Source organism: Argentina anserina, chromosome 4 (assembly GCF_933775445.1).
Source record: "Argentina anserina chromosome 4, drPotAnse1.1, whole genome shotgun sequence".
Lineage (NCBI taxonomy): Eukaryota > Viridiplantae > Streptophyta > Magnoliopsida > Rosales > Rosaceae > Argentina > Argentina anserina.
In genome coordinates, this window is record NC_065875.1 from 22,996,250 (window position 1) to 23,020,205 (window position 23,956).

The 23,956-nt window shown below is 37.2% G+C and overlaps 3 protein-coding genes across 4 annotated transcripts; 2 read left to right on the forward strand and 1 right to left on the reverse strand.

Annotated features, from left to right (window-relative positions):
* The first annotated feature begins 18 nt into the window (after positions 1-18).
* Positions 19-2,876, forward strand: LOC126792718 (uncharacterized). Of its 2 annotated transcripts, XM_050519182.1 has the most exons (7): positions 19-158; positions 238-379; positions 776-943; positions 1,192-1,453; positions 1,541-1,707; positions 1,900-2,049; positions 2,193-2,876. In XM_050519182.1, the coding sequence occupies exons 2-7, from the start codon at positions 335-337 to the stop codon at positions 2,538-2,540; spliced, it is 1,140 nt and encodes a 379-aa protein (XP_050375139.1). In that variant the 5' UTR covers positions 19-158; positions 238-334; the 3' UTR covers positions 2,541-2,876. The 2 variants fall into 2 exon arrangements, with proteins under 2 accessions (XP_050375139.1, XP_050375137.1); XM_050519180.1 differs by having other exon boundaries at positions 67-379.
* A 2,569-nt stretch (positions 2,877-5,445) lies between these two features.
* On the forward strand, positions 5,446-8,684 carry LOC126791625 (uncharacterized). Its single transcript, XM_050518100.1, has 7 exons — positions 5,446-5,802; positions 5,888-6,013; positions 6,110-6,268; positions 6,920-7,038; positions 7,315-7,506; positions 7,589-7,679; positions 8,344-8,684. The coding sequence occupies exons 1-7, from the start codon at positions 5,530-5,532 to the stop codon at positions 8,434-8,436; spliced, it is 1,053 nt and encodes a 350-aa protein (XP_050374057.1). The 5' UTR covers positions 5,446-5,529; the 3' UTR covers positions 8,437-8,684.
* Positions 8,685-14,247: 5,563 nt separating this feature from the next.
* Positions 14,248-16,452, reverse strand: LOC126790652 (transcription factor HHO3-like). The gene is made up of 5 exons (XM_050516976.1): positions 15,998-16,452; positions 15,587-15,870; positions 15,207-15,489; positions 15,042-15,118; positions 14,248-14,701 (listed from the first exon to the last, which is right to left on the reverse strand). The coding sequence occupies exons 1-5, from the start codon at positions 16,128-16,130 to the stop codon at positions 14,318-14,320; spliced, it is 1,161 nt and encodes a 386-aa protein (XP_050372933.1). The 5' UTR covers positions 16,131-16,452; the 3' UTR covers positions 14,248-14,317.
* Positions 16,453-23,956: the final 7,504 nt, after the last annotated feature.

Here is a 23,956-nt window from a genome sequence, read left to right on the forward strand (position 1 = left end):
AGCCCGAATTAAGAGCGTGGACTTCTACGCGTGTCCGGGGGCCCAGTCTGATCTCCAACCTTGGTTGAGTAGGAAACGAAGCCGACGAGAAACAGGGGATTCACAACCCGCTTAGCTTTCTATATCCAGAGTCTCTCTGATCCTCACTCTCCAGCTTCGTTAAGTTTCCTCGTTCTCTCACTCCTGATTTAAACTGGGTTTTAATCAGAATTTATTAACTTACAGTAGAAATTTCAGGACTTGTGGGTTTTGAAGATTGTATGATCATCTAAGATCGAGCTCTGCAGGGTTTAAGGGACTTGACTCACTTGAGGGTTTCGCTTACTTGGCGAAGATGATGCTTCATTTTCAAGACCCAGCAAAGCTCAAGACCAAGAAGGTAGATTTTCTGGGTGCCCTTTAGATTTTGCTGCATTCTTGAGTCTTCTTTGGTTATGTTGATTTCTTGGACTTATTGTATAGACTGAATCAAAAGCTTTGTTCTTTTGCATAGACCCAGTTGGGTTTTCTTTGGTTTCTTGTTTGATTTTGTGAATTGACTAGTTTAAGACTCACATAAATAGTTTTAAAAAGGAGAGGAAGTATAATACTATGGCACCGTGAACATCATCGTTTAGAATTCTAGTCAATTTTGGGGAGATGGGTATTGAAGGTTCTGGGGGTGAGTACACAGAACTTGATCTCTGTTTGGTAGTTTTAACATTTATATACAGCAGCACTAGTTGTTGTTGTTCATGTTGTTAATGGTTTCCGAATGTGTTGTAAATGGGGACAGATTGTGTTTGAAGAGGCGTATGCTGCTCGTGATTCCGCAACACTTGAGCAACTGAAAGAGTTGAGCTCTAAGCGCAAGATTCTCGAGGAGTCTACCAATACGACGAGCCCTATATCTAAGGCAATTGCAAGGGAAATGTCTGGAGGGTTAACTTCCCAGTCTGAACAGGTAATGTGTCAGTTTACAAATATATCTTGTTATTAGATAGTTTTCAATTCTCTGTTTGTATTTAGTTTAGTATGAGGAAGTACTCGTCCTTCCATATTCCCAGCATTAAGGTTGTGTGATAATGTTACATGAAGAACTTGCCTGCATTAGTACTCTCAATACTTTTTATCCACATCCAGTGATTATGTGATCCGGTCATTAGTTATTGTCATACTTAATTTGTTATTGTTTCTTTCTTAATGGATCAGGTTCTTCAAAAAATGGAATTGTATCTTCCAGTGTTGGAAAATTTGTTCTTTCACATTGATTTGATCGGCAGCAACGAACAGATAGTTCAGTGGACTTCAGAACTGAAGATACAATGGACTAGTGCTCTAAGTTCATCATCCTTCTTTAACTTTGGCGGTTCCAAATGTTTCCAAATAAATGACTTGCGATTTGAAATTGTGATGACTCTTTTCCTTTATGGTGCAATACTTCGGGAGAGAGCATTAGAAGTTCTTCCATCAGGTACGGTTGTAGGCAATGCAGTCCTACTTTGTTTTCTGTTATCACCCTAGATGCAGTTACTCACATATTTTCTTTGCCTTGTTACAGACCTTTTAAAATCTGTGACCCTTTCCAGAGAAGCTGCTGGTGTTTATCACTATCTTGCTCATGAGGTCCTTCCTTCTCTACAGCCTTCAGTCCCTGTGGATAAGCCACCAGAAGTTGTCCCATCTGTGTCCACTGTCATGAGCCTTATTTGTTTGGCTGAGGCCCAGGTCAGTCCTTCGGTCTTCACTTTATTCAACTTGCTGTGTTTTCACTACAAACTCGTGGGTTTCTTCAACTACATTTTCTAACATATGCACGAACCAGCAGTTTTTTTAAACTAAATCTCTTTCTGATAATCAAATGTGTCTTCTTCTTTTTTCGGTTGAAAATGATTGAAGTTGTTTATGTGACCTTTATAGGCAGTAACAATAAAGAGGGCTGAAGAAAAAGGTACCAGTGTTGGTCTTTTGGCGAAGTTGCATTATGGTGTTGTGGGATTGCTGAATGAAGCCACAGATGCTTTACATACAGCCTCCATGGAATGCAAAGATATATCTTCGCGCTTAGTGGTATGTGCACATTTTGCACACTGTCTAATCTATTCATTTTGGGAGATAGTTCAATAATGTTTCACCTTGATTGGAAAGTTCTGAATTGATTTATCATCTCGCTCTTTGTTCTCCTCTCTGGATTCTCTTTCTGGTTTTTGCAGGAATTTATCATATCTTGCAAAGCATTGCATGAGTTAACAAGTCAGAAATACTTAGCTGAAAGCCTGAAGAATAGTGGTCAATTCGGGGTTGCTGTTGGACTCCTTCGACAAGCGTTGGGCAATGCGAAACGGAAAATACCTAGTGAAGAATCTTGGAAATCTTCATTCAAGCAGGAAATTGATAATTTTGCCGAATCACTCAGGAAGCATGAACAGGAAAATGAAATTGTGTGGCATGAGAAAGTCCCCTTTGATGATGAGTTGCCGAAACCAAATGGTAACAAAATCGCTAGTATCATACCTTACAATCCCAAAAGATGGGAAAGAGAACTTGCATTGAATATTTAACTGTATAGAAGGAAAAATACTAATTGTAAAGTTTTCTTGGCCTCCTTAGGCCCTCAGATGAAACAACAAGAGCTAATTAAGATCAATGGCTTCCTTATTCTTTTATGGGAGTGGTGGATGTAATACTTGGTGTTAATACTTCTCTACCGCATATTGGATATTGGATGTGTGTGTGAATTGAAGAAGCAAATGACCACTTTAGTTGACATGTTGGCCTCTTTGGTTGACATTTATGGCTGACATTGTCTTTCTCTTGTTGCATGTTTAGCATTTTTTTTGTTGACAATCTTGCTTGAAGCATGTTGTTCCATGAGTTGGAGTGATTTTTCTTTTATTTTTCTTTCCTTTCATATTTTAGTTGTTAAGATCGGATTTGTCCCTCAATTGGTTCAAATCCTCTCTCTAGTTTGTGTATATATACACCCTTTTGTATTGTGTAAACAACATGAAATATATCAGAGAAAATCCATCTCAACTTCTCCTTCTTGTTCCTTTATTAGTTTGTCATAATTTCAACATGGTATCAAAGCAGGTTTCATGGCCTGTCTCTTTTACTGTGCATCTTGGATCAGAGCAGGCTTCCTCATATGATTTGTTTATGCAATCTTGTTTCCGCAAAACTTCATCTTTATCTTCCTTCTCCATTAATTTATTATGGGTAGAGGAAGTAACTCGATCTTCATCTCCTTCATTTTCTCAGTTCATCCCATACCATATTTCAACATTATTTCCATCTATCTCACTCATTCCCGATAAGAAGTAAATTCAAATATGAGTTATTATCTGATTTCTTCTTCTTTCATTTTGAAGAGAAATTAAGTTCGAGGTCATACCTCAATCATTCCCGATAAGGAGTAAACTCAAATCGGAGTTTCTTTAGTTTCTGATCTTTGAACTGAATAAAAAAAACCCTTGGAGCATTCTCCATGTTTCAGTTCAAAATCAAGTTCTAATCTTTCCATCCATTTCATTTTTGGAGGAGAGATTTGTTTAGGAGTTCATATCTCCACATTTCATCTTGGCTATATTTGATTTCTTCTTTTCATGTTGAGAAGAAATATGTTGTTTATAGTCAAGATTTGATTCTTCATCTTATTTTAGAGGAAGATCTGATATGAGATTACATTGTAACCTCGTCATTTCCGATTCATTTGGGTCATTTCCCAATTATTTTTTCTCTTTGGTCGGCGAATATATTTGATTCTGACCCCTCCTATTTCCTTGCTAATGGGGCTCGGCTGATCAATCCATATTTTCCATTTCTGATGCTAGTGTTCTCCTTTGCGCTAACTCAGTTTGATTACCTTTAGTTCAAGCTTGGTTCAGCGGTTTCCCTCGATCCAACTTGAGGGGGAGAATTTGAGCATTAAGGTGTTTATGAGCTGCATGGTTATGTAGGAGATGAAAGCAGTGTTGCAGATCCTACACAGAAACAAAGTTGTTGTCTCGTTTGTCATTCTGATTTCTTCATCCTTCCTTTGGAGAAGAAATCGGTTGGGAGGTCATACCTCAAATCATTTCCGATAAGGAGTAGATCCAAGTCAGTTTCAATATCTGATTTCTTCTATTATTGGGAGATAAATCTGTTGGAGTTCTTCCATACAAAACTCCTCATTTGTTCATTGTCATTTCATGATTTCCTCTTTTCATTTTGAAGAGAAATCAAGTTCTGATATTTCCATCTCATTCCATTTTGGAGGAGAGATCGGTTTAGAGTTCATAACTCCTCATTTCATTTCTCCTTGGCCAATTTATTATTTCTTCTTTCATTTTGAAGAGATTTATTGTCCATGATCAAGATCTGATTTCTTCATCTTACATTTAGAGGAGAGATTTGTTTAGAGGTTTTGTTTTAACTTCATCATTTCCAATGTTGTACTATTAGAGTTTTTTTTTTTATATATGTTGGTTGCAATCAGATTTGTTCTCTTCAGGAAGAAAGTCTGGGTCATATCCCAATTTGACTCCCTGGGGAGCAATTTTGAGCATGCAACCATTTGAGCAAGCAAAACAGTGCTATGTTTTTCTAGAATGACATTGTTGCACTAAAACTGAAACTGGGATTGACTCTGACCTCTGAATCCAGTTCTGTAAAAAGGTACATATACTAGACACATAGAGCTTTCCCGCCATATGTGGCTCATGTATCAGGTTGTTGGAGCAGAAAATGGGAGCCATCCAAAGTGGACGGACAGAGCTGCTATAATTTGTTTCACTTATTCTTATCCACCCTCCCATTCATAACTTATTTAGCCATACTTGGAGATTGTTGGTCAAGCTCGGCTGTCGTTTTCCTTTCAGCTTTCGCTTGAGGGGAAGTATTGAAGATATTGGATGTGTTAGTGAATTGAAGAAGCAAATGACCACTTTGGTTGACATGTTGGCCTCTTTGGTTGACATTTATGGTTGTCACTGCCTTTTTCTTGATGCATGTTTAGCATCATTTTGTTGACAATCTTGCTTAAAGTATGCTGCTCCATGAGTTAGAGTGATTTTTTTTCATTTTCCTTTCCTTTCATACTTTAGTTGTTAAGATCGAATTTGTCCCTCAACTAGTTCAAATCCTCTCTCTAGCTTATATATATACACTCTCTTGTATTGTGTAAACAACATGAAATATATCAAAGACAATACATCTCAACTTCTCCTTCTTGTTCCTTCATTAGTTTGTCATAATTTCAACACTCTATATATCTCATTTGTGCATTTCATTCTCATTAAACACTTCTAGGTAGGAATTAAAAAAAAAGTCCATCTCCTTATTACTTTTTGTGATGAACTAGATTACTTGGTCTGGTATACCGTATGTATGAATTTGTTGTTGACCGGGGAAAAAAAGCCTGTGTTGTGTTGTGGTGTGAGCATGTGCCAAGTGGCACCAGCAAATCCATTACTCTATTGGGAAAGAAATTGATTACTGATTCGCTAATAAACTACATACAAGTTCTTTCTTGGTTGCAAACACTTCCAAGTTCGCGGGAAGAACACCATGGCTGTTGCTCAGTGCAGCTTTCTTTCCGAACCATGTTCAAACAAAACACACTTATCCCATTTCTCACACTCTCCAGTTCTCTCTTCTATTAGCGCCACTCAGTTTTGCTCAAGTTTCAAACCTGTAAGGCTTTCAACGTCCATGTCTCTTATCTCTAAGTCACATAGTTACAGGAAAGGTAGGGTTGTTTCTGCCCTGATTTCTGAAGAAAACGCAATAACGTCTAGTTCATCTGATGATACTGATGGCTTCAAACTCACTTATTTGGAGGTGGTCTTCAATTTCTTATTGGTTTATCTTATATTTGATTGATTTTGAGCTTTGTTTTACACAAGTATCAATCTTTTCTCCTTAGGGAAATAGTTGGTTGTGGGAGGTGGGTGGGGTGAAACTATTGGTGGATCCAATCTTGGTGGGTAATTTGGATTTTGGGATTCCGTGGGTTTATGATGCTGCCAAGAAGTTTTTGAAGAATTTCCAGGTATATTAAAGTTGGAATTTTGTCTTTTTCACAGCCAAAGTACCTTGTTGTAGGAATTTTAAAGAATTGATGAAGTGTGATGCAACTGTAGTGCAGCTAAGTGATGTTCCGGAAGTTGATTGCTTACTGATTACACAAAGCCTTGATGATCACTGCCATTTGAAGACATTAAAGCCCCTCTCTGAAAAGTACCCAACTCTGAGAGTGATATCTACACCAAATGCCAAGGCATTGTTGGATCCACTTTTCAGCAATGTAAGTACATTCAATTTGAACCAGCTTCTTATTGTAACTTTTATCTCCATATGCTGTTTTTGTACGAAATACAATGTTCTTTATAGCTACTGTCTATATGTAAAAATGAGACTCAGAGTTGAAGACATTAATGACCCTAGCTACACCCAAACTTTTAATCAGAAAAGAGATAAATCTGAGCATAGAGTTCCTTTTTGGCTCCCAATAGTTTGATATATGCAATATGATACAGTCGCCAATTGATCCATGTTTTATATTAATAAGCTTCCTGTAGTATCCCTGCCGATTAAGAACTGGTGATTACCTTAGAACTTAGGATGCTTTATTAACAAAATCTCTTTCTGGAGCCATTTGAAGTTAGTTCGTAGTGTTGGAGAGTCAAGACTGCTATCTTATAGGGATTTACTTACAAGAAGTTTCTTGTTTTTCAGGAACTAGTATAGTTCTTGAATGGGAAATGGTAATTAGGCTAAATTTTGTATGTGGAATGATTTTGTGACAACCAAAACATGTAATCATATTGTTGTTACTTGCTTGGTTGGAATCTGAACCCTGCACTGCTTTCAGCATTTTGATAACTAAAGATATAAACTTTCTGAAGCATAGATCAGCTGCATAATTTGGGACTTGCACCATATTTATCCTTTTCAGGTCACATATCTAGAACCTGGTCAGAACTCCGAGATTGAAGCAATAAATGGTTCTAGGGTCAAAGTTCAGGCCACTGCAGGGCCAGTTCTAGGTCCTCCTTGGCAGCGCCCTGAAAATGGGTAAAGTTTCAATTATTAATTGCCCATTTGAAACTGGTGAATTCCATTTTCATGGAGTGTTACAGTTTGCTTGAGCTGTATTGTGTTTATTCTACTTTTATCGTAGTGCATGTTTATCTTAAACTTGTTCCTTACTTGCATATGTGATCCTGGTTTCCATTTTGTCAGGAGTTCCTTTTTCTATTCGTTTAGTTTCATTTGACGTAAGTTTTGTTCTGTATAAAGATATAATTCAGTAAATGATAGCTAATGTAATATCACTAATATGTTTACCAGATATCTAGTGGTTTCACCACAAGGAAAGTTTACTCTTTACTATGAACCCCATTGTGTATACGGTAAGAGTTCACTGGAGAATCAGAGGGCCGACATTGTCATCACACCGGTCATAAAGCAGCTTCTGCCTAGTTTTACTTTGGTCTCAGGACAAGAAGATGCAGTTCAAGTTGCAAAGTTGCTGCATGCCAGGTAAAATGATTTTACCTCTATCCTGAAATGATGACAAGTTACATCATAATATTATATCAATGTCTCTTTTCTACATTTATAGGTTAGTTGTGCCACTGAGAAATGGGGAGTTGGATAGCAAAGGATGGCTTTCTGGAATTATTCGAACTGCAGGAACACTTGAATCATTTAAGGTTCCGTTCTTCACCTTATGGTTAAGAAATAGTTTTGGTAGTCATTAATCATATTGTCTGAGTATGAACTCCAAGTAGTAGTTTATGATGTCGTGATCGATAACATGATTTAGGGGTCAGAAAATTTCTGGGTACACCTTTTTTGTTGGCAGATGCTTGTGATAAGCAAGGCCATATAATTAATGTTGCAACAAATCTCATGCTTCTTTCTGTTACGATGTAAACATAAAAGCAGTGCAAGCTTTCAATGTGGATGTTCCAGAAGTTGCGTAGATGAATACTAGAAATTCATTTGACTTGCATATTTTTCTGAGTTAGATTGTGTTAATAGTTCTACATGAAACCATAAGAAAACATAGATAGTAAGCAAACATGTATGCTACGGTAGTCTACTTAACTTTTGACTGATAATCCTGCTGAGCAATTTGAAAAGACCTGCTGTATACTTGCTTAAATCACCGCATGTAAATCCTGTACTATTATATGCAGGATTAATTTAATAACATTACTGTCTAGACTTCATTGTACTTATCCAGCTATTTGAGTTATTAGTAACACTACTCACTATGAGCTATGAATCAACAAAACTTCTCCCTCTTAGGTCAGGTTAAGTTCAAGACTTTTCCTGCAGTATGCTAATTGAATCTGTGGTCATCTAATGCAGGAACTTTTGTCCAGGGAATTACCAGAAGCACAGGTTCTAGAGGCGACTCCTGGTGTTCCGCTAGCCATTCCACCTCTTTCGAATTTTCAATAGTATGCATACTTGGGGATCCTCCATAACATACGTTCCTTCAAAGTTCCAAGTTATGTACATGTATATTTGTGATAAGTAAATGTTTTGGTTCTCTTCTTTTCAAACTCTAGATTAGAATTACAGTGATTTATATTTCATTGACACTGGACAGTCCCAAACAAAGACGGGTCTGTATACTAATCCTGACTAATACTATGCGGAGTTAGTACTCTTTGTATATAAATGTGAGAGGTAAGGCTAAATATGTCCTCTTGATTAAGTGCATCAATATTGATTTCAATTTATTTATTTTTTTGTTCAAGATGAGATCCAGATTCTGAAGGAATTCATTATGATTGATTAGCAGGTTTGTTATTCAATGCTGCATTATGTCACGATCCGGACCGCTCCGCCGTAATACGATATTGTCCGTTTTGGACATAGTTCTCACGGTTTTGTTTTTGGGAGCTCAGAAGCACATTCCCAGTGGGTCACCCATCCTGGAATTGCCCAGGGCCAAACATGCTTAACTTCGGAGTTCTCCTCTCCTCCGAAGCCGTTGAGTCCCCAAAAAGTCTCGCGTTAAATAGAGGTGAGCATGTACATATAAGGCGCATCACCCCCTCTCCGTTGGCCGATATAGGATATTACACATTATGTTTTATTGGCAGATGAATGTCACATCTCACAACTCAAGTCCCCTTAACGATAATTGCTTCTATAAAATGTTTTTCAGATGGGCTGATTATCTACTTTGACAGCCTATGCCTACGTTGAAGGAATAAAATTGGCCTGTCAATCTGTAATACGTGGCGGTTTTCACTATTTTCATTTTAAAGACTTGCAACCTGGATGAAGAAGCCGAAGAACCCCTAGTGGTCATTGATATTTGAAAGAGTACAACTATAGCAGTTGGATTCTCCGATAAACCTAATCTAATCAATCATTAATCCTAAACTGCAAAAATAGGAATGCATCTGGACGATTGAGCCCGAATGCATCTTGAAATTCGTCATCTTTGTTTTTTAAGTTCAGCTATTCTGTTGCTTACTGAAGAGTCTAGGAGTATCATTGTATCAATTACTAATTCGTAAAATGCATTCGGACGAGTTTGTGTCCTCTGGGAGAGGAGGAGTGAACGTAGTTCAATAACTAGTACAGCACCACGATGCTATTGACTCCGTCAGCAATGACTAGGAACCCAACCTCAGCAAAGTCGCCGTCATTGTTCCCATCGTACGTACAGATTTCAGTACTTCTTTATTATCCTCTCGATCATGAAAACCAAATGAAAAATATAAGGGAAGCAAGTACGTACGACTAGGCTGGAATTTTTCTCCATTTATAATTACCATCACGTAGAGGTAAGATGGTTTCTGAGATCGTCGGGGGCAGCGAAACTAATAATCTCTTTATTCCTTCATGTGGTTGTTGGATCATGCAGCCAGCACATGAATTAATGAATATGGACTCTGCATTAATTTTTGAGTTTTTTTCAACAACAGTCCCTCAACTCTGGTGTACCTACCAATGTGATACCTCAACTCTTAATCGTACCAATGTGATACCCAGACTCTAGTATTGCTATCATTGAAGTACTTCCGTTAGTTTTTTTCAACTTTTCCGTTATCTTGGTGACGTGGCAAGTACGTGAGGCCCACAAAGAGGGTTAAAAGACAAAATTAACCTCATCTGAAAGGAGCAATGTTTTTCCCGCCCTTTACCTTGAGAAAGACACCAAACAATTCCAATTTTGGCGCCAATTTTCCCTCCCTACTCCTTAATTTGTGTCTCTTATCTAAACTAAAGAACTACCACCAACCAGTCGATCACAATCTGATAAAACCTAGATCAATCTCATTTTCTATTTTTACCCTAGCACTTGTTAAACTAACAGAATAAATATAGAAATTTATATGGAACATCTCATTTCCACAATCTCATAAGAATATTAAAACACATAACTTAACGAAATTCAAATACATGTTTAAGTACCATTAGTTGCCACCTTTTATGTTGATCTGCCATGATTTTTGCTTGTAAGAACTAATGGTACATGTAGTTGAATTTTGTTAAGTTATGTGTTTCTACATTCTTATGAGATTGTGGAAATGAGATGTTCCATATAAATTTCTATATTTATTCTGTTAGTTTAACAAGTGCTAGGGTAAAAATAGAAAATGAGATTGATCTAGGTTTTATCAGATTGTGGTCGACTAGTTGGCGGTAGTTCTTTAGTTTAGATAAGAGACACAAATTAAGGAGTAGGGAGGGAAAATTGACGCCAAAATTGGAATTGTTGGGTGTCTTTCTCAAGGTAAAGGGCGGGAAAAACATTGCTCCTCTCAGATGAGGTTAATTTTGTCTTTTAACCCTCTTTGTGGGCCTCACGTACTTGCCACGTCACCAAGATAACGGAAAAGTTGAAAAAAACTAACGGAAGTACTTCAATGATAGCAATACTAGAGTCTGGGTATCACATTGGTACGATTAAGAGTTGAGGTATCACATTGGTAGGTACACCAGAGTTGAGGGACTGTTGGTGAAAATTGTTTGCAACTTTGCATAAGATTCTGACTTTCACTAGGGTCAACCCAGATAGCTGCAAAGAAATTCCAAGTTTTGAACGGTAAACGAAGATCAACACATATACAGAGAGTATGCGATGGTAAAACACCAGAGTTAATGTCAATAGTGTCTGCAGACACAAAGAGACAATAACTCTGGTGTTTTACCAACGCATACTCTCTGTATATGTGTTTTACCATCGCATACCTTGTATTATTATTCATGTAATTAATGTAGTGATTGACTAGATACCACCATACATTATCAAAATATTTCTGCTCCCATTTTAATTTAATCTAATATATACAGATGGGTTTCCTCCATTCTATCATATCGATTCCAATTCCAATTCCAATTCGAGCAATGACAGACAGAAATGGCATGATTCATTCATATTCCAGTAATCAAATTAAATATGAGTTTCTTCGCCAACTATTATGCATGTTTTTGGATATAGGAATGGATAAACGATATTCTGGTTCTATATTTTATGGAGGTGATTTGAATCATTTGATGAATGTCCTCATTATGAGGACAATAATTAATTTTGATCCTCCAAGCTCCAACGAACCGAAAGATGTCTTTTTCATTGATTCCTATTAGTTTAGTCTGAGGGGACGAAAAGAGTCACTTGACCTTAGATTCACCCAAGGGACACTTCTTTGTTGAATCTAGCTATAGTTCCTTATTTCAACTCCACCTTGTAAGGATCATGTTCATTTTCTAGAACATATTCGGGAATTTCCCCAAAAGATTACTTCTTCACTTTGTTGCTCGGGAATTGATGAAATTTTATTATTTTTCTTATCCGATAAGAGAAGACTATTTTGTGCCGATAACATCGAAAGATATGGCGATATTTGTTTGACAGACTGTTTCAAATAAGATATAATATACGCGTTTAAAGTCATTATATTTCAAAACTTATCTGAATTATCATTTTTACAATAAAACAGTCGGACAATTATATTTATTAGATTATCTCACATATTATACGTATGTCTTGTGAGAAGAAGGCTGGCATAACACTCCTTTTTTGAACCATGACAAACACATTCAAACATCGTTAATTGTAAATGCAAATGCGATATGAAATTTACAAATTATATGCACTTTGAGCTGAACGAGAATGCATTGTGATCGTTCTTGTCACACTAGCTAGACAAGACCAAAATAACTCAATCATGATTGAGAACTTCACAATCCATGATAGGTAGATGATCTTCATCAAATCATCGATCTACAAATTTTTAGTCCACATCAAAAAACTGCATATACTCGGCATCTGTGAGCTGGGAACTGTTGTATCTATGCTAGTTAGTGAAAGAGACCCAACACATATGTGACCAATTAGCTTCTTCTGATTAATCAATCTCTTAAATTCATACAATAGAATTTTTCCTTGCCAAGATTCTTGAGGATCAGAACACTTCCCTGATTGATTTACCTGTCCAGAATAAATACCAGAATATACTAGCACATTGCAATTTAGAAGATGATTTATTTATTACAACCTAATACCTAATTGTTTGTCCCCGAATACAGTGGAATATTCGGACCTGGTCCATACATTTTACAGTATAGTACTGTATTGTCTTGCTTAGAAATATTTGAACGATAACCTACAAAATTAGCTAGCTTTGTCCCATGTGCCTTGTGGGTTGACAGCACTAAACGTGATATTCTTGCTTACCACGTTTTAAACTTTGGCATACATCACCGTCACACATTTATGTAATTTTGAAAATCATGATTAATGTATAATGGAATATGTAATATTATATATAGTTACTATATAGCTAAGAACATCGCATTCTGCATGTAAATATTTTAATTTGATTTTTCTCTCAAATTAAAGATAGGTCTATCATTGCTTGTTGAGGTGAAGATAAGATCGATGTAGATGTCATGTTTATCATGCTTGATCGAGTTTCTGTTTGGATGTTTGAAGATGTTGTTGATATGAACACACAAGTACAAGACAAACACGAAGAGCATTGCATTGTACGTTTGATCATTGAGTGCTTCATATTCTTGATAAACAAGTAACACGCACTGAAACAAAAGTAGTACCAGAGAATGACCCTTCACAATATCTTAAAAATTCACCATTTCGTCACCGGGGCGAATAGTTCATATGTATTTTACAATACTTTTCTACTGATTACATTACTAAATGTGATATCTAAGGAAGCTATTTACAATAGATGAATTAAGAAGTGAAGTTCTTGTTATGTTCTTAGCTAGGCACATATATAATCTTGGACTAACCCATAAACAACACGCTGACTCAGGAGAGGTGATTCAGACTACCAACATTTTGTTTAAAACAAAATTGACCAAATTTCGTTGAAGGCTAATTAAAATCACCTAGGATTTGTTTTTGGTCATTTACACCACCGATGCATAGAAGAATTTTCACAGTTTTGATGTGGATCCAACGTACAAAACCTCTCTCTCTCTCTCTCTCTCTCTCTCTCTCTCTCTCTCTCAGAGAGAGACTCATGAAAGAACAAGGAATATTCACATGGTACCAAATTCTATATGACTTGGAAGCCAAACAGAAAAGATTTGATTAGATCTGCAACTCTTTCTGATTAATTTATATTCTTGGGTAGGAAGATTTCTTTAGGATCAAGATTCTTACATTTCCATTTTTATACATTTTTAAGGTAGAACAGGATTATTCCATTCTTTGTCAATGACGGGCTTTTAACTCCTGCATTAAGTAAGAGCTATACAAACGAAATTAAGTATAGAGTCAATAGACCTATCTTCTCCACCAAACCTTCTTTGCCTGTTTTGACAATATGGACAGATTCAGATGTGAAAATTAATAAACTTGTAAGCTAATCTGATGAAACTTTCCTTGTTATATAATCTGATGAAAATTGCAGGGCATATTTAAAAATTTTAGTGTAATTTACAAAGACAATGCATTTTTTGTTACTGCTATATCTGTATTCCAGCCAAAGATCTAACATTCAATCTTTTGCCTCTACTGCCCTTTCAACCTTTCCAGTTTCTAGCACAAACAGCTGCTATGCAAATGTCCATACATATAGAACAAAGAATAAACCAAAAGACCATATGTTATTACTGGCGTGCAGTTGTTTTTCAATCTGCTTCCAAATTGTGTGTAAAATTTATTCAAATTTCGAAAACTTGACTGTCATTATCCTTGGTATCCAACGCCTCTACATCTTGTAATTCAGAAACACAACAAGAGAGAAAAACAAAACAGTGGATGAAAAGTCAGAAAACTGATCAATATGACTTAACTTTCTATAATGCTGATTACAAAATTTTACATCATTTTCTCATACTGAAAACTTTACACAGGAGGGGAGGCAGGCGTATGGGTGGAGGGTGATGTAGCCGTGGAGTTGGAGTGACCGTGACCTTCACCGCTATGACTAGCCCTTTCTTCCGAATGAGAAGAGGGCTTTGGTTTCTTCGGTCGCGGTCTATGCATTGCTGATGGGGACACTTGGGTGACTGTAGAAGGTGTTGAAGCCACGGGTGCATAGATTCCGTTGGCTGCAGCAGCAACCCTGGTTGCGTCGCCTGAAGCTGTGTTTGCAGCAGCTACAGCTGCATTGTAGTCTTGTGGTGGCACCCAAATGCCTCCCACAACCACAAATTGTGGTGCTTGGGCATTGCTGCTGTTGTTGTTATTGTTCGTTGGAGCTGGCCTACGAGTGTGTAGACGATATTTCTGTAAAAATTGGAAGATAACATAACATTAGAGTAGGCCGAACTCAGTTTGATATTTTACATGCTATTTAGATAAGTCTTCTTCATGTCATCGTGTTTATTATAACCTGCAGAACTTTCAATATAATGCATGATCAAATATTCAAATTAGTCCGAGGGCCAAATTAACAGTATTCACTCCTTAAAAATCATGATTAATACCACGAGTGAGTTATTATAAAATTCAATCTCATACAACAAATCATCTGATAAGTTCATTAAAATTATACAATCCAATTTCTGCAATGTATATCATGTTGCCAATCGTATGATGCAAAGGATAAATAGTCACATATACAAACCTGTAAATGGCTTTTGACTTCATCATTAGTAAGCCCGTCGACCTTCATTAGCTCCCTAATTTGCTTAGGTGTAGCAGCTGAAAACCAAATTAACAAAACAACCACATATCAGATACGCATTCAATCATTAATTTCCAAACACATGGAAATGTTTCGAGTACATACTGTGTGAACCACCAAGCTGTTGAAGGGCATGCAAGAACCGGCGATGCAACTCCGGCGACCAGTTCCTCCTCTGTTTCCTCTGCCCTTCTTTATCATCCTTCTTGCTGTTTCCACCCCCGCTGCCACCGCTGACAGTGTCAGTAGTTGAGCTAGTGGCCGGAGCTGAAGCAGGCGATTTTGCCACTGCTCCATTAGTCTTCACAATGCTTTTCTCCTTTTGGAAAGGATGAAAAGCACCCCCACTTCTCTTAACCTCCACCACTGAAGCCTTCCTAGGCACTTCCTGCGATCACCAAAACAACCAAATTTTCATCATCTCCTACTCTTTCACATCAGATCACTAATTAACCAATCACAATTGAAGTGTGTTACTTTCATACCTCTTTTTGGGGTTCATCTGGGGTTGTATTCCAGAGCTGAACAGATCTAAGCCAATCTGATTTTTTCTTGTCACCACTATTACTCTTATCCTTGTCATTAACATTATCCCGGTGATGATCAGACTCTTCCTCATCATTATCACTATCAGACGATGACCTCCTCTTCAATGGAATAAACTCCTCAAACACGTGTCCCTCGCTGGAAGTCTGCACCGAACACTCGGATTGCCTGTGCCTATACTCTATGCTACCATCCGACATCTCCTGCTTACACCTCTCAATGGCTAAAACCCCCACAAAAAGAACAGAAAAAGGAAAAGCCTCATCAAGATACAAAATTTTCATGGCGCTTGGTCGACCAAACCAATCAAAACTGAGCAAAAACGAAGCTGAAATGTAAAGGGTATGTACCTTGAGTCACAAGCTCCAAACACAGAGGCAGCTCTCTTTGGAAAACTTGAATCTTTAGCTTCTCTTCCTCCAAGCCTTTCACATACAAGCCCAGCTTCGAGCCCTGCATTTCCTCCGTGATATCCATTAACATTTATGTGTTGTTGTTTGTCTCGGATCGTTCACTCTCTATGCCCTTTTGTTGCTTCAATTACAATCAGAGGCAGATATGAGATGTGTAATTGTAGAAATGTGGTTATAAGGAAAGAGGGTTGGTGTTGTACGTTGTCTTAATAAGCATAGATAGAACCGAACAAGAGGAAAATTGGGGTATATGGGATCTAAGTAGAATCAGAAAACGGAATAATCTGGCTATTAGCCGGAGCCAAATTATATATAGGAAGCCAAGAAAGCCCCAAGCTTCCAGATTTTTATAAACAAGAAAAATGGAGAAGAAAGAGAGAGGTTTTTTCAAAGGAGAAGAAAGAGAAGGAAGGAAAGTGAGAGATAGAAATATCGAGCTCGGGGCGTCGCATACTCGCATACACACAACAGAATCTTGGTTTTAATTTTTGAAGAAATAAAAATAAGAAATTGGAAACCAAGTTTTGTGGGGCTGAATATTCCCTTTCCTGATTCCTAATCCTATGTGCTGGAAGTGACGTCAGCCTCTCCCGCACCTACTTTGGGGGGTATTTGGTAATTTCTGATCGGATAAGATCGAAGACTGGACATCAATCAAGGTTTTCTGGGTCCGAATATTCCAGGGGTTTCCGAGAGGGGGAATCTAGGGGAGCGCGAGTGGACGCGCGGTGGCCACGTCGCGTGTGAAATGGGGAAGTAGCTTTTCAGGTCCTGAAAGGGCCAAAGTAGTACTGTAGATGGCTATCCACAACTGGAAATGGATGCCCTTCTGTTTTAGGGCTGCTGGCTCATCATGGCGTTCGCCACGCGCGGTGGCCAGAACGTGCCTGTGCCGGACAACAAATTTGATTCACACTGCGGCGGTCATGTCATCATGGGGAACTGAACTATGTGTTTATTCTGGTTCAAAATTTCGTTACATAGTTCTAGTTGCAACTTCATAATGGTGAACGAGTTGGAGGAACTAAACACAAGTAACAACCCTATTTTGCTTCATCATTTGGTGGCAATGCTTGATATTTTACTTTGAGATTAAAAAGGAAATGGGGTGGATGCATCTATATATATGGTAATTCCACTAAATGATACTTTTTTTTTGGTATTTTAAAGGGATAACTCATTCACTAACTTTTCGATTACATTTTCACATCTAAACCGTTCACCTTTTAGAGTCTAATGTGTAAATATCCTCTGTAAAATTTCAGTAAAAATGATGATCGTTAAGAAATCAAACATGGTGAAAACAATAGACGCATCAAATCTATCAAATCGGAACCGTTCATGTTTATAAGTTTAAATTAATGTTTTGAATGTCTTAAACACCTCTATTTTGACTGAATTTTTACATAGATGATTAATACATTAAACTATAAAAGTTCAACGGTGTAGATGTGAAAATATAATCGAAAAGTTGGTCAAGTGACATATCTATTTTTTAACATAAAAAAGAGATCTTTCACTATAAGGATTGTATATATAGTCCTTATTCAGAGTGAAGCTTGACTGAAATTACAGAGTGAAGTTCCAATTTTGGCACACTTTTCGGTTAAATTTTGTCACCATAAGCGATTCAATATTTAGGTATGTTATTCAAGATCATCTCTACAAAATTTCATCTAATTCGGACATCGTTAAGGTATTGAAATTAGATTAAATCAATGAATGAATTAAAACTGTTCAACGTGAACCGTTCGTGTAAATCTCAATTTTGAAAGCTCAAACTATTGTCAAATTAGATGAAACTTTGTAGAGATGATATTGAATAACATACCTAAATATTGAATCTCTCATGGTATTTCAGAGTGAAGTTCTAATTTTAGCACACTTTTCGGTCAAATATTTTCACCATGAGAGATTTAATATTTAGGTATGTTATTTAAGATTATCTATACAAAATTTCATCTAATTGAGAAGCCTTAAGAGAGAACTGTCTTGTCAGGAGAAGTGAAGTCGATCGTCAACCGTATTCCAATTTATAACAACCCTAGTTTGCTTCATATATATATATATATATATATATATATATAGTCCTTATCCAGAGTGAATCTTCACTTTGAAATTACAGAGTGAAGTTCTAATTTTGGCATACTTTTCGGTCATATTTTTTCACCATAAGTCATTCAATATTTAGGTATGATATTCAAGATCATCTCTACAAAATTTCATCCAATTTAAGAATGGTTTGAGCTTTCAAAATCGAGATTTACACGAACGGTTCACGTTGAACAGCTTTAATTCGTTCATTGATTTAATCTAATTTCAATACCTTAGCAATGTCTGAATTGGATAAAATTTTGTATAGATGATCTTGAATAGCATACCTAAATATTGAATAACTTATGGTGAAAAATATTGACTGAAAAGTGTGCTAAAATTAAAACTTCACTCTGTAATTTTAAAATGAAGGTTCACTCTAGATAGGGACTATATATATATATATATATTGCTGAGATTGAATGCTTGATATTTAGGTTTGAGATTAAGATGGACACGAGGTGCATGCATATATAAACTGCATGATGTATATATGACTACATTCTGATCCAAATGCATATGATTCTCCTGAAAAAAAAAAAAAAAAAAAGACGCATGCATATCTTAAGTCGACAAATACAGGACGTTTGTGAGATAAGGGTACCGGATTTACTAGTCATGAGGCTTTTCTGGACCGTCATATAAGCCCAAAAGGCCCATGAATCTCTGGGGATGCACACGTTTGAATGGTTTTGTAAACCAATCATACATCTAGGCTAGGGTTTCGACCGACAAAAATATTCGATCTAGCTAGAGGCAGTATAAACAAGTTTCACAGTGGAATAACCGACGATGTGGATCGGTTATCGCAGTTGCCGAGCCGGAAGTCTCTACGGAGAAAATCCTCTAGCTATTGCCTGATGCAGACGATTGCATCAAATGCAGTGCGTATGAGCTTGTTGTCGAGGACATTTAAGAGTTTCATACCAAGTAAAAGAGTCACTGGTAAGGCCTAAATTGGTTATTTTGTCAACTACTGTATTTCCTTCTCTGAATATATGACTGTATCGAAAATATATATGGCAGATTTTAGATAGACAGTTGTGCCAACAGACTCTTCAGTTTCACGGGGGAGAGAAAGATTTAAAAGAAAAACATGTCACCACACTTACAGAGTCACTTTCCAACCACAAGTAGAACCAACCTCTAGCAATAGCAATTTTAATTCCCAAAATCACAGCATAAAAGCTCAAAATAAAATGAAGAATTCCAACCAAGCAATTGACAAAAACCCCCTAAAAACCACATGAAGAATCCCGAAAAGACCCCCACATACTGCTAGACATGGGTCACCTTTAGCCAATCCGTCAGTATTAACTTTAACCCAATGATAAATTGGTATATGCCATAAAACATGATGTATTTTTGGAGCCTTACATCAGTTGGGAACAACTCCCAAAGAGATTAATAAACGGGCATCAAGAACACCGTTAAAGTGACCAGGACCAAAATGGTTAATTTGACGGATCCAAGCCAAAATTGAGCAACACAACTTAGAGAAAAGAGAGGGACGATTGTCAAACTTTAGCCTATTCTGAACCTTCCATAAAGCCATTAAGGTAAACATGTCTGCCATTAGCCACAAATTATAAAACTGAGTGGAGAAAAGTTTTCGATAATAGCTTACCCAACAATCTATCAAAGAGGCAGAAGTAGAAAAAGAAGTGCCAAACTGAACTGCCAGCCACCTGCAGACACATTGAGAAAAAAAGGCAATGTAAAAATAAGTGCAAAGAAGTCTCAACAGAGCAATAACAAAATTGATAGATGGACACCACATGAATTCCACATATTTGCAACCTATCATCAGTAGGTAGCCGGTCAAATAGAGTTCTCCAAACCAAAAAAAAGTAACGAGGAGGAATATAATACCGCCATATATTAGATGCCCACACTTTCACAGGGAGATGAAGCCTCATAAAATCATATCCACTAGAAAAACACAACTCACAAGAGGAAGAGGGTTCCCAAATAAGCATATCAAGCACATCAGATAGAGAAAGGGAGATATCAGAAATCTGCTCGGCCAATACAGGAAAATTGTGAGAAAAGAATGGAGTAAGCTGCCATGAATTATTGGAAATAAAATCAGCCACACGAAGATTACTAAAATGAGACCAATTTGAGATACCCAAAGACTCAAGCATAGGCACCTTAAGCCATTTATCCTTTCAAAAACTAACCGACTTTCCATCCCCAATTAACCAACGACAACTTTGCTAAAAGTGAGAAGCAATTGACCGAAAACCTTGCCAAATTGAAGATTTACGATAACCTAACTTGCAATTATATATAATAGGATACCTTGCGCGCACATAAGTACCCTATTGAGAATGAGAAGAATAAGAATATCATGAAAACTTAAGAACAACCGCTGAATTTAGAGATGATAAATTACAAATACCAAGTCCCCATTCTTGCTGCGAGACACACACCTGAGTCCAAGGAACAATGACGATCTTCCGGGTCCCAATGTTACCAGACCAAATAAAATTATGAGCCCATAATGCTAATTTATTAACGAGATAGACCGGCCACTGATACACAGTAAAACTATGAAGTAACATACTTTGAAAAACATATTGCACCAATTGAATCCGACCAGCCATAGAGAGAAGACACCCTTGCCAACCCATAAGTCTCGATTTTTCTTTATCAACAATAACTTGAAGATGACATATCCAAGGCTTGCCACAAAAGATTGGAACTCCCAAATAAGTAAAAGGCAGCCGACCTGCACGAAAACCCAATATACATTGAACTGACCCTTGTTGATACTAATACTTGGCTCCAAGGTAAAAAGTACTTTTCTCGGCATTTATATATTGACCGGAAGAAGAACTGTAATGATCAAAGAAATTTCGCAATTGGGTAAGAGAATGTTTGTCCCCACGGCAGAAAGCAACAAGATCATCAACACATAAAACATGAGAAGGGGGTGTGCAGTTTTGAGGAAACGATATTGGCTTTACTTGACTAGTTTGGAGCAACAAAGATAGACCACGATTGATAATTTCTTCGGCAAGACAAAATAACAATGGAGAAAGAGGGTCCCCTTGTCTCACACCACGAGAGCAAAAGAAAAAGCCTTGAGGAGAACCATTAATTAAAATTGATAACCTTGCCTATTGAAGAATAGTAATAACCAGCTGATAAAAATATTAGAGAACCCAAACTTCTGTAGAACCCGAATTAAAAAATCTCAATTCAGCGTGTCAAAAGCTTTGGCAATGTCAACCTTGATCCCCACATTACCACCATAGGCCTTACGATCAAGAAAATTGAAACACTCGTACATTGTACCAATGCAATTAGAAAATTTCTACTAGGAAGAAAAACAGATTGCTCCGGAGATATTATACGAGTAGCAATTGAAGAAAAGCAGATTGCTCCGGAGATATTATACCAAGAAGAAAATTATGGGACTCACTACCACAATTTCATTATCGTCTTGCACCCCGCATCAATGGAAACTCCCTTGGTGATTTTATAAGGTGAAACCTTGAGGATGCTTAACCAAGACGTGACGGACACGATGGTCCAAAAAGAAAATTCTGAGCCTTTCTGATTAGAGGAAATCGAAGAGCACAAGTACGTGAAGTATCCTCTTGTCGACTATTGGATCGAGTTGGTAACGAAACACTATCTCATATCCATGGATATCTCCGGTTTGGATCAACTACTTCCATGGAAAGCAAAACGGTATGTTGCACAAAGCATTATTTCAGAACAGTTCTAGGCTAAACTTTTTGAAATCCCTCGATTTGTTTCACGTTTAGTTGAATGGGTTGCTTTGGGAGTTCCTCTCCAAATGTCCTTCACTTGTAAAATTTTGCGCGTCATGTATTGTTGGGATCGAGTTATATATCTTCCTTATGATTCTTGGAAGTATTCGAAAGGTTACAAGAATACATACAACACCCGAAGTTTGAACTCTTCGTTATGCATTAAGCACTTCAATGTCGAGGTCTTGGATTTCAAAGTAATTAGGATATCCAATTTAGAGGTTTTTCACATACATACACAACGTATTACATACCTACATTATCTGACATCAACTATTCCCTCTCTGGTTGGAGTTACGGTTGGAAGCCAGTCTCGGATTAATAGACTGCTGGACTGCCCGTACAGTTTCAAGTCATCAACTCAGATCCTTGACAATGGCTATTCCGAGTGGACGTCTCAAAAACATGAAGGTCAACTTAAATTCTTCGAATCTTGGCTATGATTCATACAAGGATATACGGTATACCGTTTTTATCCATCCTCGTATGGGTAACACCGTAACAGAACTATATGAACTTGAAGATACTGAAACTTAATCTAAGGAGAGGAGCTCTCCAAATAATCTCGACACTCGATCAGTGATTTATGCATTGCGAAATTATCTCGATTGGGAAGTTGCCATAACTTAAAGGATTTACCTTAGAATTGAACTTAAATCAGTCTGATCCTACTAAGTAAGTCTAGTTCCACTCGTTGCATTTAGTGGTGTAGGTAGAAATTATGTTGGCATAGCTCCTTGATGACAAAACAACAACATTTGGGCCAAGTATGTATGTTTGAAAGTTGGTTGAAGTTGTTTGGGCCAAGTATGTCTGAAGGCCCAACATGATCTCATGGGCAAATTTGTAATCATGTATCTGCATTTCATTCGGGATATGAGACTCTACTTCTATCCTTGGCAAATCCTGTTTTTATGTCTAGTTTCGTTTGGGGACTTCAGAACCAACTAGATGCATTTTTAGTTGCTCTATTACTATTGTGCCTCAATAAGAGGATCTGAGTTCCCCGCCAGACTCAGAGTCTTTTCCTCTCTGTTTCTTTTCCTCCAAATCTGGCTCGGTAATGACTATGCATATTTTTAGGGTTGTTGTTATTTCTTTGTCAATTAAGTATATATATTGCACCGTATGCAATACATGTTGCTGGTCACTTTGACTTTTCTCTAAGTCGTTGTATTTATTACTTCTCATAATTGTGTCTTGTTTCCTTTCTAAGTACATTTGGTTTTCAACCATGTACTTAACCTGGCTCCTTCTTTTGTTGGCCTCTCTAGTTTAGTTTTCCTAAGTTGGTTAGGTTAAGTTGATTTGATCAGCTGCTTGCGTAGGCTCCCGTGGAGCCTCACGTTTTGCGTATAAATTGAGAGCTTCTCTCTCTCTCTCTCTCTCTCTCTCTCTCTCTCTCTCTCTCTCTCTCTCTCTCTCTCTCTCTCTCTCTCTCTCTCTCTCTCTCTCTCTCTCCAACTTAGTGGTCTAAAGTGTGAAAATTTCCATAACATATCTCTCCAGGATTTAGTCCTACCTTATATGTCCTATATTTGTCTTATGTGCTTTGAGTCTATGACTAACATAAAGATTCGTCTGAAGGATTTAGTCCTTCTCCTTTTGTTGTTGTAGATTTATGATTTCGATGTTTTTTGTGTTTTTGCCTATTGTTGTTTGGATCTGTAACATCTGTTTAATCATTGTTCATGTTCTTATATAAGTTATATTGGGTATTTGGGTATGAGTCACTCATGGTATAAAATGAGATCTTCTTGGATTGAAATCCAAGGAATGTGTTAATAATCATCAGTCTCACAGTTTATACCTGGAAGTATGAAACAGTTAGATAAACCATGAACCCTTACTTCAGGTAAGCAACTCTCGCAAAATAACTTGGTCAAATGAGTGCACACAAGAACCTGCGAAAGAATGCAAGTCTCAGAGAGAGTGACTTTCAAGTTTCAATGCATATGTCGAAGAAATATGTAGAAAAAGAAAACAAAGTAAAAACACTTTGGAAGATTTCTTTTAG